The sequence below is a fragment of the Aulonocara sp. 'chitande type north' Nkhata Bay genome, linkage group LG18, assembly GCF_057382095.1.
Source record: "Aulonocara sp. 'chitande type north' Nkhata Bay isolate Kocher_YH1m ecotype deep benthic linkage group LG18, A_spYH_male_GT1.1, whole genome shotgun sequence".
NCBI lineage: Eukaryota > Metazoa > Chordata > Actinopteri > Cichliformes > Cichlidae > Aulonocara > Aulonocara sp. 'chitande type north' Nkhata Bay.
The window spans coordinates 15,075,792-15,090,631 of record NC_141361.1 but is presented as its reverse complement, the minus strand read 5'-3'; the positions used below and the strand labels follow the sequence as shown (position 1 = coordinate 15,090,631).

General features: G+C 41.1%; 1 protein-coding gene across 2 annotated transcripts in view; it reads left to right on the top strand.

Moving 5' to 3' along the window:
* atp6v1h (ATPase H+ transporting V1 subunit H) overlaps nucleotides 1-14,840 on the top strand; it is a 36,193-nt gene that overhangs the window by 7,666 nt on the left and 13,687 nt on the right. The window contains exons 6-9 of one of the 2 annotated variants that reach the window (XM_086271168.1): nucleotides 3,352-3,456; nucleotides 4,585-4,644; nucleotides 7,532-7,629; nucleotides 9,540-9,732. In XM_086271168.1, the coding sequence (XP_086127294.1) occupies nucleotides 3,352-3,456; nucleotides 4,585-4,644; nucleotides 7,532-7,629; nucleotides 9,540-9,732 (456 nt within the window). The remainder of the gene's footprint in view (nucleotides 1-3,351; nucleotides 3,457-4,584; nucleotides 4,645-7,531; nucleotides 7,630-9,539; nucleotides 9,733-14,840) is intronic. The other variant, XM_086271169.1, reaches the window with a different exon arrangement.

The following is a 14,840-nucleotide window of genomic DNA, read 5'->3' as shown; positions in this document are numbered from 1 at the left end:
ATTCACTGAGCACTCGGTCAGTTGGGGCCATCTTCCCAATGTATTCTTGGATGTTCCTTGTCTCATCCTGGACTGTGGTGCTGACACTCACCAGTCCCCGGCCCCCTTCCTTCCGCTTAGCGTACAGCCTCAGGGTGCTGGACTTGGGGTGAAACCCTCCATGCATGGTAAGGAGCTTTCTTGTCTTTATGTCAGTGGCTTCTATCTCCTCCTTTGGCCAGCCTATTACCCCAGCAGGGTACCTGATCACGGGCAGGGCGTACGTGTTGATGGCCCGGATCTTGTTCTTACCATTCAGCTGACTCCTCAGGACTTGCCTGACCCTCTGCAGGTACTTGGTGGTTGCAGCTTTTCTAGCGGCCTCTTCATGGTTCCCATTCGCCTGCGGGATCCCCAAGTACTTGTAACTGTCCTCTATGTCTGCAATGTTGCCTTCTGGTAGTTCAATCCCCTCAGTTCTGACTACTTTCCCTCTCTTTGTTACCATCCGACTACACTTCTCCAGTCCGAACGACATTCCAATGTCATTGCTGTATAGCCTGGTAGTGTGGATCAGTGAATCGATGTCTCGTTCACTCTTGGCATACAGCTTGATGTCATCCATGTACAGGAGGTGGCTGACAACTGCTCCGTTCCGTAGTCGGTATCCGTAGCCAGTCTTGTTAATGATCTCACTGAGGGGGTTCAGGCCTATGCAGAACAGCAGTGGGGACAGAGCATCTCCTTGGTAGATCCCGCACTTGATGGTGACTTGTGCTATGGGCTTGGAGTTGGCCTCTAGTGTTGTACGCCACATCCCCATTGAGTTCCTGATGAAGGCTCTTAGGGTCCCATTGATCTTGTACAATTCTAGGCATTCCAGTATCCAGCTGTGGGGCATTGAGTCATAGGCCTTCTTGTAATCAATCCAGGCAGTGCACAGGTTGGTCAGTCTGGTCTTGCAGTCTCGGCTGATTGTTCTGTCTACCAGTAGCTGGTGTTTTGCGCCTCTGGTATTCTTGCCAATTCCTTTCTGTGTCCCGCTCATGTATTGACCCATGTGCCCGTTCATCTTAGCTGATATGATGCCTGACAGGAGCTTCCATGTAGTACTGAGGCAGGTTATTGGTCGGTAGTTGGAGGGGACCGGTCCCTTCTTGGGGTCCTTGGGGATCAGGACCGTCCGGCCTTCAGTTAGCCATTCCGGGTGTATCTCGTTAACTAGCAGCTGGTTCATTTGTGCTGCCAGACGCTCGTGGAGTGCAGTTAGCTTCTTCAGCCAGTAGGCGTGAACCATGTCGGTCCCTGGTGCTGTCCAACTCTTCATACTGGAGACCCTTTCTTGGATATCTGCCACTGTGATGGTTACTGGACCCTGTTCAGGGAGGTCGCTGTGGTCTGCCCTCAGATCCTCTAGCCACTGAGCATTGCCGTTATGGGTTGCATCCTTCTCCCATATGCTCTTCCAGTATTGCTCCGTCTCCAGCCTTGGTGGTGCTGTTCTCTTATTGTTCCCTTGCCACTGAGAGTACACCTTTGCTGGTTCTGTGGAGAACAGCTGGTTTATTCTCCTGCCTTCTATCTCTCTGGTGTACCTCCTCAAGCGGCTGGCCAAGGCTGTGAGTCTTTGCTTGGCAGTTTCCAAGGCCTCAGGTATGGACAGCTTGCTGTATTTCTTAGGCACCTTATTCGTCGCACCTTTCTGCAACTCCGTTAGTTGGCTAACCTCTCTCCGTGCTACTTTGATCTTGCCCTCTAGCCTCCTTCTCCATGGAGGGTACTGCCCCTTGTGGCTGTTCAACTTGTAGCCAAGCATCTCACTGATCACTGCTGCCGTATTGTAGATCAGCTTGTTAGTGTCGGTAATCGTGGTTGTAGGTATTGCCCGTAGTGCTGCATTAACATCATCTAGCAGACCTTCTGAGGGTACTTCACGTAATCTTGGTAACCGGCTACGGGGGATCCAGGTTTCAAGCTTGGCCATGATCCTATTTTTCAGGTCAGTTCCTCTCGCACTCAACGATCCTTCTCCTATCACACTTGGGGCTATGTACCCAATCTCGGGTGGGGGTGATGATATCTCCCCCCTGACCTGGCGTCCTGACTCCTCCTTGCCGTAGCATTTGTGTTGTACCTCGTCAATCTCTAGCTGTGAGAGCAGTCCCTTCTTTCGAATGTTGGAACACTGAGCTACTAGTTGTTTCGCCGTCATTGTGGATGTTGGGATGAACAAGACACACAAGCTGAAACATCAAGACTGGGCCAAGAAATATCTCAAGACTGGTTTTTCTAAGGTTTTATGGACTGATGAAATGAGAGTGAGTCTTGATGGGCCAGATGGATGGGCCCGTGGCTGGATTGGTAAAGGGCAGAGAGCTCCAGTCCGACTCAGACGCCAGCAAGGTGGAGGTGGAGTACTGGTTTGGGCTGGTATCATCAAAGATGAGCTTGTGGGGCCTTTTCGGGTTGAGGATGGAGTCAAGCTCAACTCCCAGTCCTACTGCCAGTTTCTGGAAGACGCCTTCTTCAAGCAGTGGTACAGGAAGAAGTCTGCATCCTTCAAGAAAAACATGATTTTCATGCAGGACAATGCTCCATCACACGCGTCCAAGTACTCCACAGCGTGGCTGGCAAGAAGGGGTATAAAAGAAGAAAAACTAATGACATGGCCACCTTGTTCACCTGATCTGAACCCCATTGAGAACCTGTGGTCCATCATCAAATGTGAGATTTACAAGGAGGGAAAACAGTACACCTCTCTGAACAGTGTCTGGGAGGCTGTGGTTGCTGCTGCACGCAATGTTGATGGTGAACAGATCAAAACACTGACAGAATCCACGGATGGCAGGCTTTTGAGTGTCCTTGCAAAGAAAGGTGGCTATATTGGTCGCTGATTTGTTTTTGTTTTGTTTTTGAATGTCAGAAATGTATATTTGTGAATGTGGAGATGTTATATTGGTTTCACTGGTAAAAATAAATAATTGAAATGGGTATATATTTGTTTTTTGTTAAGTTGCCTAATAATTATGCACAGTAATAGTCACCTGCACACACAGATATCCCCCTAAAATAGCTAAAACTAAAAACAAACTAAAAACTACTTCCAAAAACATTCAGCTTTGATATTAATGAGTTTTTTGGGTTCATTGAGAACATGGTTGTTGTTCAATAATAAAATTATTCCTCAAAAATACAACTTGCCTAATAATTCTGCACTCCCTGTATATTGGTATGACAGTAATATAACAAATAGCATATTTTACATTACATACACCGTGATCTGTCAGTACTTTATATTTTATTGAGGATTTTCTGTAAATTTCTGTTGCTAGCAGACAATATGGATGTAAAATATCCTCCTTCATTTAATAGGCGGCGAGGATCATCGCTAAGCTGGCTGCCTGGGGCCGCGATCTGATGGAAGGAAGTGATCTGAACTACTACTTCAACTGGATCAAGAGTCAACTCAGCTCACAGGTAAATGAAGCGTAATTGTTTGCAAAAAATATAATGTTAAAATAGTTTCTAAATCTGAGTTTTAAAGCTGTTTTCAGTTTTTAAGGTCACATAGATTGTGATTAACTGCTTGTGGAGAAAGAACCTTTAAGCATTTAATTTTTGTGCTACACTATTGTACAGTTAATTGTCTCTTTGTTGCGTGTATGTATAATTGCTGGTATTGGTAGTAGTATATATAGTAAGGTTGCTTGATGTTTAAAGTTAAGAAACACCATGAACGTGACTAAAACAGTACATTTATTCTCATTAACATTCATTTTCACTATGAATATTGCAAGATCATTTAAATCATTGCACAAATTACATTTCATAATGCTGGTTAGTAAAGATCCATTTCATTTGCACTCTTCGATTTGGTTCAGTTTGAACATTAGTGTTCAAATCAATTTTTGGAGCTGCATGAAATGGTTCCAACTTTTTTTTTCCTGAATCATTTCATGGGTTATTAACATCTCAGATATTGGCTCTCAGCTTCTCGAGACACTGGGCTCCTCTTTCACCGGTGGGGTTTAATTTACTCCCTTTTTCCAGAGTGTAACTCTCTAAAAAGCCAAGGTAATTCATAATTTCCACCTATTCATTTTGTCAGCATTTTATTCAGGTTTTGGGCTCACAGTGGAAGCCTTGTTTGAAATATAATGTATTCATATTGGGTTTGAACAGGCTTGTCAGACCTTGAGATTTTTCCATTGACAGATGCTCTGTAGGTGCTAGTGATGCTTTGGCAGATGTATGCAATAAAGAGTAGGCTGATAAAACGACATCTAGTTTCTCCATTGTATGCCAGTATTTCCAGCATAGCCCCAAAGTTGTCTTCAGATTTTATAGATATCCAACTTTTGACAACAGCATGGTTTTGTGACTGTTCTTATTTTTAACACTTTCTGTCTTTGCAAGTTTTTTTTAAACTGCTTCCTGAAATTGCATTTGATGTTCCTTTCCCCCTCAGCACCCAGGCAACCAATCAGTGAGCACCTGCTGTCCCTGAATTACATACCGTGTAGAGTCCACTGCCTCTGTACCTTGGCTTGAAGTGAATCCCTTTGAACAATTTTGCACCTCTTTCTTTTGTTTATTTCTCATTAGAATCTACACGGTACAGGTCCTGAAACAAGCATTGGAGCAGGAACTATTTCTCCCAGTGAAGTGAGTATGAGTGAAGTGCAGCTTCAACCATCCTGGCGCTTCCCATACAAAGAGTTTAAAGAAACCAAAATGCTGGGTTTGTGCAAGCTGGCATCTGTCAGCTGTCACTGGACTTTCACATCTTTTCTCTCCTCCCCGTTTCTGCCCCATCTTCTTCCTGCATTCAAGATCTTCATTATTAATTCCAGATGGTTGGAGAAATGAGTCAGCTGATGAGACGCTTTTAGAAAGAATTCTCCATTTAGACGGCATGGTGTTTGCTGCCACTGTTTGTTTTTAACTGTTTAATTGAAAATTGCATGCTGTAAGCTAGTTCTCTTTAAAACAGAAAGCGCATGACAAACATCTTTCCCTGAACATTGAAATAAAAAAGGAAAAATATAAAAAGCATTTGCACAGCAGCAGCATCCTACCATTTTATATCTCATATCTTTAATACAATACAGTGGGGCAAAAAAGTATTTAGTCAGCCACCGATTGTGCAAGTTCCCCCACTTAAAATGATGACAGAGGTCAGTAATTTGCACCAGAGGTACACTTCAACTGTGAGAGACAGAATGTGGAAAAAAAAATCCATGAATCCACATGGTAGGATTTGTAAAGAATTTATTCATAAATTAGGGTGGAAAATAAGTATTTGGTCACCTCAAACAAGGAAAATCTCTGGCTCTCACAGACCTGTAACGTCTTCTGTAAGAAGCTTTTCTGTCCCCCACTCGTTACCTGTATGAATGGCACCTGTTTGAACTCATCATCTGTATAAAAGACACCTGTCCACAGCCTCAAACAGTCAGACTCCAAACTCCGCCATGGCCAAGACCAAAGAGCTTTCGAAGGACACCAGGAAAAGTATTGTAGACCTGCACCAGACTGGGAAGAGTGAATCTACAATAGGCAAGCAGCTTGGTGTGAAAAAATCAACTGTGGGAGCAATCATCAGAAAATGGAAGACATACAAGACCACTGATAATCTCCCTCGATCTGGGGCTCCACGCAAGATCTCATCCCGTGGGGTCAAAATAAGATAAGATAAGATAACCTTTATTAGTCCCACATGTGGGAAATTTGTTTTGTCACAGCAGGAAGTGGACAGTGCAAAAGTTATGAGGCAAAAATTAGAATACAATAAGAATAAATACAGTACACAACTGTACAGAATAGAATAAAATAAAATACTATATACAGTAGAATAAAATAAAATAAATATACAATAAGATAAAAATAGAATACAAATACAAATACTATATACAACTGAGTAAAAATACAACGATGACAGAAAGGATTATTGCACGCAAAATGATCATGAGAACGGTGAGCAAAGATCCCAGAACCACACGGGGGGACGTGGTGAATGACCTGCAGAGAGCTGGGACCAAAGTAACAAAGGTCACCATCAGTAACACACTACAACGGCAGGGAATCAAATCCCGCAGTGCCAGACGTGTTCCGCTGCTGAAGCCAGTGCATGTCCAGGCCCGTCTGAAGTTTGCCAGAGAGCACATGGATGATACAGCAGAGGATTGGGAGAATGTCATGTGGTCAGATGAAACCAAAGTAGAACTTTTTGGTATAAACTCAACTCGTCGTGTTTGGAGGAAGAAGAATACTGAGTTGCATCCCAAGAACACCATACCTACTGTGAAGCATGGGGGTGGAAACATCATGCTATGGGGTTGTTTTTCTGCCAAGGGGACAGGACGACTGATCCGTGTTAAGGACAGAATGAATGGGGCCATGTATCGTGAGATTTTGAGCCAAAACCTCCTTCCATCAGTGAGAACTTTGAAGATGAAACGAGGCTGGGTCTTCCAACATGACAATGATCCAAAACACACCGCCCGGGCAACAAAGGAGTGGCTCCGTAAGAAGCATTTGAAAGTCCTGGAGTGGCCTAGCCAGTCTCCAGACCTCAACCCCATAGAAAATCTGTGGCGGGAGTTGAAAGTCCGTGTTGCTCGGCGACAGCCCCAAAACATCACTGCTCTCGAGAAGATCTGCATGGAGGAATGGGCCAAAATACCAGCTACTGTGTGTGCAAACCTGGTAAAGACCTATAGTAAACGTTTGACCTCTGTTATTGCCAACAAAGGTTATGTTACAAAGTATTGAGTTGTATTTTTGTTATTGACCAAATACTTATTTTCCACCCTGATTTACGAATAAATTCTTTACAAATCCTACCATGTGAATTCATGGATTTTTTTTTTCACATTCTGTCTCTCACAGTTGAAGTGTACCTCTGGTGCAAATTACTGACCTCTGTCATCATTTTAGGTGGGGGAACTTGCACAATCGGTGGCTGACTAAATACTTTTTTGCCCCACTGTATATAATTACTCTGATAAGTATGCTCAGAAATATGTACATGGCTATCTAACAATTGATCGTCATCTTTTCTCTGCATTTTCAGCCAGGTAACCCCCGCTCCTTCTCTCTTCACTGCTGCCTGTTTCTCTCGCTGGACTTCTTTGCTTCTACCCAACCTCTTTAAAATAACAGATTAATGTGATCAGTTCTCTCCTCTCAGCTTCTTCCACTCTAATCTCAATTTACATTATTCTGCTTAGGTGTGATGAGCGTTTTCCCTCCTGCTGCTCTGTATTGTACTGTTGGTGTGTGATCTAGCATGTGTTGATGGACTCATATGAAAAGACTGCATGTGCGATGCCTGGGGTTTGAAAGGTGACTGTAATGCAAAGTTTGGAGTGTTTTGTTTTTTTTTTGTTTTTTTTCTCAATGTGCTGTCCCTGATCATCAACTTCTTCATGTTTCAGAGCTGCACTAAATGTGTTTGACTTTCTAACATTTTGGTTTTTTTTTTTCTCCTGGTTTCACTGCTAAGGCTTTAGTTCATGTTTAAGTAAATGTTTGCCACTGTCTTTTGCAGAGCTCTCAGTATGTCCAGTGTGTAGCTGGGTGCCTCCAGCTGATGCTGAGGATCAATGAGTATAGGTTTGCCTGGGTGGAGGCTGATGGAGTTAACTGGTGAGTGAAGCATGTATTAAGGTTGACTTAAACATTGGTTAAGCTGCTGAAATAGCCCTTGGAATCAATATGAATACAGTTCCTGATTTATCATGGGTTTGCTTATGCTTAGGATTCTTGTAAATACATTAGTTAGATTGAAAAGAATCACTGAAAGGAAGAATAATGACAGTGACAGTCACATCATGTAAAGTAGTATTGTAGAGTGTCTCTGTCAGGATGTCATGACACAGTGCAGCTGCTGCTAAAGCATCGTAACTTTGTTTGCTCTTTTCAAAAATATAGTTTTAATCTCAGCTGTCCTCCTGATTCATACATGTCTGCTCTGCTTTTCCTTGAGTCACCAGTGATCATCTTGCTTCTGCTGTACTGTGAGACTTAAATATCTTGTAAAGACTAAGAGCTTATGGAAAAGGTTGTTCTTTAAAGTTGCTAAAAAATATTTAAAAATTGAGTAATGATGGATAGTTGGCACAGACATATTTTGATAAAGGCTCTGTACCATGGGAATTTTTTTTTATAATGGCATAATTGTTTTTGAAGTTCCCATTTCACTTCAGTTTCCTGTATGCGATAATCGAGGTTTGGTTCCTGATTGAGTCGATTAGTAGAACCTCTCTGGTCTTCTAAATGTCTTTTTCTCTGTTAGGCAATTAATGATATAAACATGTGAAAAGGTTGTGCAGCAGCTGGTTTATTGTTTGTTTGTTTTCACACTACTTTTCTTCCGATCAAGTAAGTTTCAAAAACCACTGAAAGATAAAAAATCAGGAAATAGAGCTCAAGATAACAGCATCACAATGCCCGTTTTGGCTGACAACAAGCCACATCTCTAGGTGAACAAAAGGACTAAAAGGAGAAGCAGAAAATTCACCTATTTGAAGGAGCAGGAGCCATGAAATTTTGACATTTTACTGGCTTTTCAGCTATATTTCTATATCCACTTCATCCACTGTTTCAATGTAAAATTATTCTCTTGATAGGACTCTTTGCCTGTCTGATGGTTGGATAAGCTAATAACCTAACAGCCAGTCACAGTAGGGCAAACCTCTGACTTACCTTTTACCCAAACATAAGTAAGGCTGTAGTATAAAGCCTGGCTGTTAATCATCTGCATTTGACTTAATTTATATAAGAGACACACTATAAGGTGAAAAATTTAGTCCAGACAGCACAAAGCAGTATGAAAAATTAACTACTGACTCTATACCAAGTTTATATTTTGTTTAAAAAAGATCTGATGTAGCTTTTGGTGCTGCTGTGAAGAAGGTGCAATCTCTGCCCTGACGAAAATAAATGAAACTTGATATGTAAACAAAACAAAACAAAATTCAGAGCCACACAATTTCACATGTACTTTTAACCATATTCGTCATATTTGTTACAAATTAGTCTGTAACTGACCAAAAATAAGCAAAGTGCTGAAGAGTCCCCCTCAGATATTACTGTACAATTGCCATTCAAACAATCGAGAACTTTGCAGGTTCATGCTTACTAAAACTGAGTGAGACAGAACATGAAAGGTTCAAAATTTAATGTACAAATTATGCATGATTTACCATCATCTTTCACCAATGCCTCATTGCTTAATCTGTATCACATAATTATCGCACATCTGTGAGATCCACATCTCTGCATTTTACAGCTATTTCTGCAAATGTATGACACTCTGTCTACTTGTAATCATTAGTACCATACTCTCCATTTGAACAACTCTTCTGTTATTTAAAGACTGAACATCTCATTCTCAGCCATCATCACAGATAATGGAAGAGCAGCGTGTAGGGACACAGCTGTGAAAGCTCTCCTATTAGTAAACAGCTAGCAGTGATAAACGTTGGTCTTTTTCCCTTTTCACTTTTTTTGATCCATTTTACTTTTTATTTATTTATATTGTTTTTCTGCTTAAGCATCACAGCAGTGCTGAGCAACAAGTGTGGCTTCCAGCTCCAGTACCAGATGATCTTCTGTGTTTGGCTCCTGGCCTTCAGTCCTCAGCTCTGTGAACAGTTGAGACGTTACAACGTAGTGCCTGCCCTGTCCGACATCCTCCAGGAGTCTGTCAAGGAGAAGGTCACCCGAATCATTCTGGCTGCCTTCAGGGTTGGTGGAGAATTTTTCACTCATTGTATGTTTCCCACTGATACAACTGCATCTGCATTTTCTCTGTGCTTTGTCTTTGTCCTTTGTCCTCTGTTTTGGGGAAAACCTAGAGCTATCAAGTATGTGGAGTGGCTACAATTAGTTAGAATATATTAAATAACAATGCATCACAGTGAAAGGGTTCTCTTGTGGTGATCACAAACCCAAACAGAAATATAAATCTGCAGCTTTTCCCAATTTTAATGTTTGGTCGATTCTCACCCGTCTCACCCTGTCACCCTGTTACAGCTGACTGCTGTTTGTCAGGAAACAAAACAAAGCACTTTAGCCTACATGATAAACACCAAACAGCAACTAGCTGGAAAGCGTAGTGGAGTGTGTAGCAGCTGAAGACACATATACTTTCCTCAAGTCAGTGGAGACCTAAAACAGAACTAAAAGGCTGGACTACAGGTTCATCAGGTGGCCTGAAACATGACTGTGTAACTGTTGGATGAGTAAATGGAAAAACGTTTGTTAACACATAGTTCTTACCAGCACTTTAATTCTGATATAGAGCATGCGTTTTCTCAGACTCTGGCACAGCATATTTGCATCTAATTGGATTCTGCTCTTTATCAAAGAAGAGGAAACGAAAATGGCAACTCTAAATCAACAGATGGGGCTGCCTATAAAGAAGCAGGGCCATAAATGATACATAAATGCAATTTATGACTATGCTCCCCTTTCAGCTCCCTGCTGTGATTGTTCAAAACATCTACTGAATATTTAATGTAGTCCTAAGAGCTGTGTTCTGGACTTTGTTGTTTTTTGTTTATGCCAGGTAATGAAATCCCTATAGTGTGCTACTGACAAAACTGAATTAATGGCATAGGCCTCATTTTTTAGCTAATGTTAATGTAATTTTTAACTGCACAGAGTTAATAATTCTGACAGGGTACCAGTGCAAGTCTGGAACATATAGGAAATGCACTCAGTGGAGTAGCTTTCAGGTCTTCATCAAGCTCGCTACTGTTCTTGGGAAAAGTATAGAAATAATTACGTAGTCCTGAATGATTACACATATTATGCAGATGATTTGTTTTTTCTGTAAAAGACAGACAGCATACTAATGACACAGACTGTAAGGATCCTCTGCTTAACACATTAGTATAACTGATAGCCTGCAGTACCTGACCACCCTCAGCACACATCATCTTGAATACTAAACAAAAAATCTTTTCTACTCTGTGAAATGTCTAAAGGGAAATATGGATCTTTAAATAAAACTTTTCAGTGATAGCGTTGCTTTCATTTTTTTCAACCCAGACAGCTTCAGTGACCTTGCTCAGAGCACAATGGTGTTATAAATGGCATTGATTACATGATTGAAACATGAGCTCAGAGCTGATTTTAGAACCTAAAGTTGAGGAAGGTATTCACTGATGTCATTGTAATCTGAGTCAGTATTACAATGTTTTTATTGTTTTTTTTTTTTTTTTTTCATTTATGCTGAAAGAAACTTATTTGACACCAAATTTATGTCCTGTTTTATGCGTGCTCTCAATCGCTGCATCTGTTTCTGGTTTTAATTTCAGCCCACAGCTTTTTCATCACACTCCTGCCAGTAGAGATGTCACATGAAGGTTTTGGTAAATGCACCCGTGAAAGATAGGGGCTTTGTTTTCTTCATTGGAACTTCACTACATTACACTTAATTAAAAGCAGTGGTGCATGGATACATCTTTACGTTAAGCGGGTTTTCTTATGAGTGTGTCAACTTGCTGTATGGTGTGTGCGTTTGAGAGCTACAAGACATTGTTTTTCACCAACAAATGGGGTATTTCTTTGTTGACACCCACAAGGGGAAGGCTGAGATTATTTTGAGATTATTTTACAAAAATATTCAGCGCTTTTCTGCATGTTGCTATTTGTCCCAAATGTCCTAATTATGCAAATGATTCTGCTCACCACATGGGATGAGGAAAGTGACTTATTATCCAGACCATCTGGAAGTCCTTGAACACATCCTCAAAGGCAGAACTGCTGCGTTTGTGATGTGTTAGCATTAGTTTAACTGTGACTCTAAAACTTTTGTTTTGACTACTCTGTTAAGGCCTAAAAATGTTGAACCTTCTTGTAGCCACAACTCCTTAGGTGGTAACTAGGCTCTAAATATTTGGAGTGACTTGACTGTTTGATCTTTGTGAAGACATTGCAGGTTACTCTTAAAAGACATTTGTGATATATTAGTCACATTTGCTGGTGCCAGAAAAGATGGTGCCAGCAGAACACATGGCAAGGTGTCTGTCAGTTTTTGTTTTGATTAATGTTAGTTCTCTTCCTTTCTATAATATCTCTAAATGTCTTAGTACTACGTGTGTGATCACCAGTTGCCTTTAGAGATCAAAGCATCTTATGGTCTAGTTCTGAAACAAACTGCGCAAGGACAAGCTTTACCACCTTTTGACATACCTGTGCCAACTCCCTAATGCCACACCCTGGAAGAAGCTCCCAAGGAAACAGGGAAAACGGGCTGGTACACTCATCAGAGTCGGGGCTTACCTCTGTGCTTCTCATGCAACTACAGGACCAGTGGAGTACACCTTTAGATGGATCCTGCATGTTGTCCCTGGAGATCCCATAACATTGGATCAGCTTCTTCTGGTTCCCTGTTTTCCTAAGCGGCCTCGGTCCTGTGGATGTAGCATGGATCTCACAAATCTTTGCAGCCTTGCCTATGCTTGTGCTTCAGATGTCAAAATCTGCACTCTTCAAATAGCTTTATTAAATAATAGATCACCATCAAACAAGACATTTGTATTAAGCAACTTCTTAATGACAAAGTCTCAGCAGCTTGGTTTTCTGTTTTTGACAGAAACTGTGGTGAGTCTGTAGCTTTTTCTGAACTTCTTCCTCCAGACTTCACATTCTTCAGCCTCCCTTGGACCTCGGGTATGGGTGGAGGTATATGTACAGTGTTCAACATCCGTTTTCGTTGCCACCAAACACTCAAACAAACATCAATCATGTCTGCTGTGAGTCTAAACCTCTGGTCAAGGACATTCTAAATGTTCTGGACTCTTTTAACCTGACACAGTGGGTCACTGGCCCCCCTCATAAAAAAGGTCACACACTGGACTTAGTGCTATCACAGAGGTTTGGTGTGTACATGACAGAAATATCTGAATTGTGTCTCTCTGGTCATTTTCCTGCGATATTCACTATAACGTTGCGCTGCTCTTTAGATAAGTCATGCACTCTAGCACATAAAAGACAAGCGCGCAATCATCTAATAGCCCCTCAATCTAGTATCACATTTCTTCATTATAGGATAATAAATTCAGTCTGTGAAAGTGTCGAGGACAATTCTGATAGTTTTAATTCCACCTGCACTGATATCTTGGACTTAGTCGCACCACTCAGGACTAAGCGCTCTAAGCCATTTTCAGAACCCTGTTTGAATGAATATACACACACCCTTAGACATAAATGCAGCCGTGCTGAGAGGAGATGGGAAAACAATAGGTCGTATGTTTCTTTACAGGTATTTAAGGACGGTATCTCTGTTTACCAAGAGTGTTTACAGTAAAGTGTTTACTGTAAACACTCTAAATACTAATTCTATAGTTTTAGTGTCTACTTTTTAATGTTTTTAATCATATTATTAGTCCATGTAATAATTTGGTGCTGTACCTTCACCAAGTATGTATGATGATTTTTAGGCAATTTTGAGCGACACAGTTTCAGCTATTAGGCCCCCTCTCATCACCCACCGCCTCAGACCCCTGTGTGCTCAGCTTTATACAGAGATTAATTAACACTTCTTTTATTACAGGCTGTGTCCCATCATGTTTTAAATGGGCTCTTTTTAAAATCCTCTTCTTAAAAGAAACACATACTGGACCCAGCTGCTCAGGCTAATTACAGGTCCATTTCAAAGCTTCCCTTTCTTTCAAAAGTTTTAGAGAAAGTGGTCTACTCATAGTCTGAAAAGTTTCAGTCTGGTTTTAAGTCACTACATAGCACTGAGACAGCACGTTTAAGGGGTTTTAATTATATTCTTTTAACTCTGGATTCTGGCAGCCCTGCTACCCTGTTGTTGTTGGGCCTTACAGCAGCCTTCGACATGGTTAACCATGATATCCTCCTATCACATTGTAGCCTGAAAGAATCTGTTCTTCAGTGGTTTTGATCTCACTGATCTAGGAGGACCTTTTATGTAACATGGCCCCCTACAGCTTGAACATAGCCCCTCTTTATTATGGTGTACCTCAAGGCCCAATTTTAGATCCAGCCTTGTTTGCACTGTATATGTTGACACTGGGGTCTATTTTTTCACGGTATAGCCTTTCATTTCCGTGTTTTGCAGATGACTTGCAGATCTGTTGCCTTTAAAAGCAGGGATAGACTCATTTCAGCTGTTATTGTGTTGCCTTTTGAGATGTTAAACAGTGGATGTCCTTAAATTTTTTAAACCTAAATGAATGTTTGGCAACTCTGTTACTTTATCCACTCATTGTAAGACAAATGTTAAACCCATGCTGTGTACCTTGATGGTTCGTTTAAATTGTGTAGGCAGGTGAGTGCACCAATATAGCTTTTTCCATCTGATACAGCTAGCCAAGGTAACACCTTCCAGCTAATGCCTTTGAACACATTATTCATCTCTTCATTACTTGCAGATTGGACGTCTACAACTCTCTTTATTTCAGTTTGTACCAGTCGCCTCCAGCTCATCTGCCTCTTTACACTGGCTTCCTGTTACTTATATGATCTGATTTAAAATTTTACCTTTTGTTTTTAAATCATTAAATGGGCGAGTCTATTCTTACCCATCTTAGCTCCTATCTATTCATGCTCCAGAAAGAACCATGAGGTCTAGTTCAAAACTAATGTTATCATTCCAAGGCTTAAACTTAAGTCTCGCAGTGACAGTGCCTTCTCTGTGGCAGGTCCCACACTCTGGAATAGTCTGCTGCTATATATTAAAGCTGCACAAATGCTGGAACTTTTTTAATAGTGAAGACACTAGACACTTGTTTTAACAGCCTCAGTCATTGTTGTTCTTAGTTTTTTTTCTTATTGTATTGTTCTTTCTTCTTCATATTTTTATTTTTATTGTCATT